This window comes from Mesitornis unicolor, unplaced genomic scaffold (genome assembly GCF_000695765.1).
Source record: "Mesitornis unicolor isolate BGI_N332 unplaced genomic scaffold, ASM69576v1 scaffold14888, whole genome shotgun sequence".
Taxonomy (NCBI): domain Eukaryota; kingdom Metazoa; phylum Chordata; class Aves; order Mesitornithiformes; family Mesitornithidae; genus Mesitornis; species Mesitornis unicolor.
Window position 1 is genome coordinate 79,336 of NW_010202662.1, and position 2,288 is coordinate 81,623.

Below are 2,288 nucleotides of genomic sequence, written 5' to 3' on the forward strand. Positions count from 1 at the left end.
TATTAAAACAACAACAAAAACCAGCACTGCCAAAAAGAAACAACCCACTCATTATTTTCCCCTTTATGCTTTTATACTGTTGATATTTCCCAAGTAGTTCTTTTCAGGTTCTCTTTGCCTTCTAAACTCTTCATTTACATTTTTAACTTTTCCCTATGCAGGACAGAGAAGAGCTTCCAACACTTGTTACTAATTTTTCTTGATCTTTCCAGTGCCAAGGCTATTGATATGTTGTCCTCTAGTTAAAACTGTTTAGTCCTACTGTCTATATGCTGCACTATGCACCTTCCAGTATGGAGGATTAAAAGACTTTCACATAATTTTCTGTGCAATTAATACAGAAACCGTATGCAATATGTATTAGTTCCAGAGTTTGTGTTAGTAATATCTTCTAGTCCACCTGCAGCCAGGTCATTCCACAAATTTCAGGCTTGTCTCTGGCGACCTTAAGAGCACCAAGACTACTAAGAGCATCCTATAGAATTAGTATGTCAAAGATTCATCCTTCTTTTTTCAATAAGCTAGTGAACAGCTGATGTATTGTCAAGTGGCCAAAGCCTCCCACCCTGCATCAATGTTTCAGAGATTGAAGTCAGTAAGGTAAGAGGTCAAAATCCTAAAAGCAAAAATCTTCAGAAGTGAAAGTGGCTTTAGATAGAAACAAGACAGAACCTGTAAGTACTGCTAGTGCTACATACAGCAAAGCACTGCTTCCATGCTTCCATTAGGAGTTAGCAGAGGAGCTCAGTGTGCTGGAGATGAGCTCAGACGAGGATGAGATGGTAACCACCAGGGTCATTCGTCGCCGGGTGATTATTCAGGTACTGGGTGTTGAATGACTGCACAAGCCTGTGGTGCCTAGGCCCTGGTAACACCTTTAGGTGTGCTGCTGAGACAGCCCCTTGGCTGGTATTGCCCCTGAAGCTGGAATGCTCCTGAATAATGCATGGGCATTGGATAAGCCATTCTAATAGCTTTTCTTGAAGGGAGGACTATAGTAACACGGCTAACCCAACTCCCTGTTCTGTGAGATGCCTTAGTAGGAGAAGTACAAAGACTTCTCAGCCCCATAAACATGGTCAACTAACACATATTTGCCTGTCCATTCTGGCATAACTTTTCTTTGCATACCTTTCTAAATATTTATTTTAAGAACAATTTTTTTTCTAATATTTCTCAATATTCTTCATTCTCTAACCAATTAACCAATATTAAAACTGCTTATTTAAAGTTATCTATATGAAGGCTTTGCTTCATAAAACTTTGTCCTTTGTCATACAGGCTGATAGTATGCCTGAAATGCCACCAGAAACAGTTACAGAAGAGCAATATACAGATGAACATGGCCACACAGTAGTAAAAAAGGTACTGTCAGTTATGCCCCTTGCTACCTTCTTGAATGTATCTACATACATGCCAGATTTTCTGTTGTGAAGAGGCATGATTTTTAAGAGTAGAGCATGGAAGGAACCAGAAATTCTGTTCATGAGAGATTCCAAACTTGAAGACTTATTTTGACTCACAAGATCATTCAGTTTCACAGTTTATAAGTTAACATGACACATTTTGTTAATTTTCCCTCTTACAGCCAATGAAAATTCTGCATGGATCCACATTTCCAAATTTATTAAAAAAATAAATATCACCACAATTTTATCTAAGATCATGTTTGCTCATGTTAATAAAACTACTGGAGGGCTAGGTCTGCAAGAGTCATCTAAACCCAGACTTTAGATCTTCAGAATCTCCAGAAGAAGATTTCTCACAGAAGAACAACTTCTGTGCTCCTTGCTTTATCTGACAACTCAGTGCTTAGAGACTCAGCTGAATTCTGCTGGTGGCAAACATCTTCTGTCTCCCAAGAAAACATCACAGACCCTCAGCTGGATAGCATGCCTCTGGAAGTTGTTTGAATGCATGTTAAAATAAAAAAACCCAGATAAATATTCCTGGGCATGTGCAAGAGGGAACTTGACTGTATTCTTCTGGGTAGGTCCACATCTGGGAGGGCATTACCCTCCCTCTGTGACTATCTTAAATATATGTGACACAGCCTGAATGAGCATCACAGCACATAAGCTTTTGGACAAAGCAGGAGGTAACTGTCAAAAGGGGCTGGGAAGGAGCTCTAGGTCATTCACAGACAGATGCATACCCATCATCTTGAGAAATTTGTCTCATCTTGAGCCCCATAATTCTCTCCTGCTCCTTTGATTGACTTGCCAATGCCTAGAAAGCTTAAGCACCAGATTGGTCTCTTAAGTAGGTTAATTCCAGCTCACTGGTTC

At 39.8% G+C, this 2,288-nt stretch overlaps 1 protein-coding gene across 1 annotated transcript in view; it reads left to right on the forward strand.

Annotated features, from left to right (window-relative positions):
- Positions 1–2,288, forward strand: part of ANK2 (ankyrin 2, neuronal) — a gene marked incomplete at its 5' end in the record, with an annotated part of 88,587 nt that overhangs the window by 78,270 nt on the left and 8,029 nt on the right. The window contains 2 exon segments of the mRNA XM_010190476.1: positions 729–821; positions 1,282–1,365. Of these exon segments, the coding sequence (XP_010188778.1) occupies positions 729–821; positions 1,282–1,365 (177 nt within the window).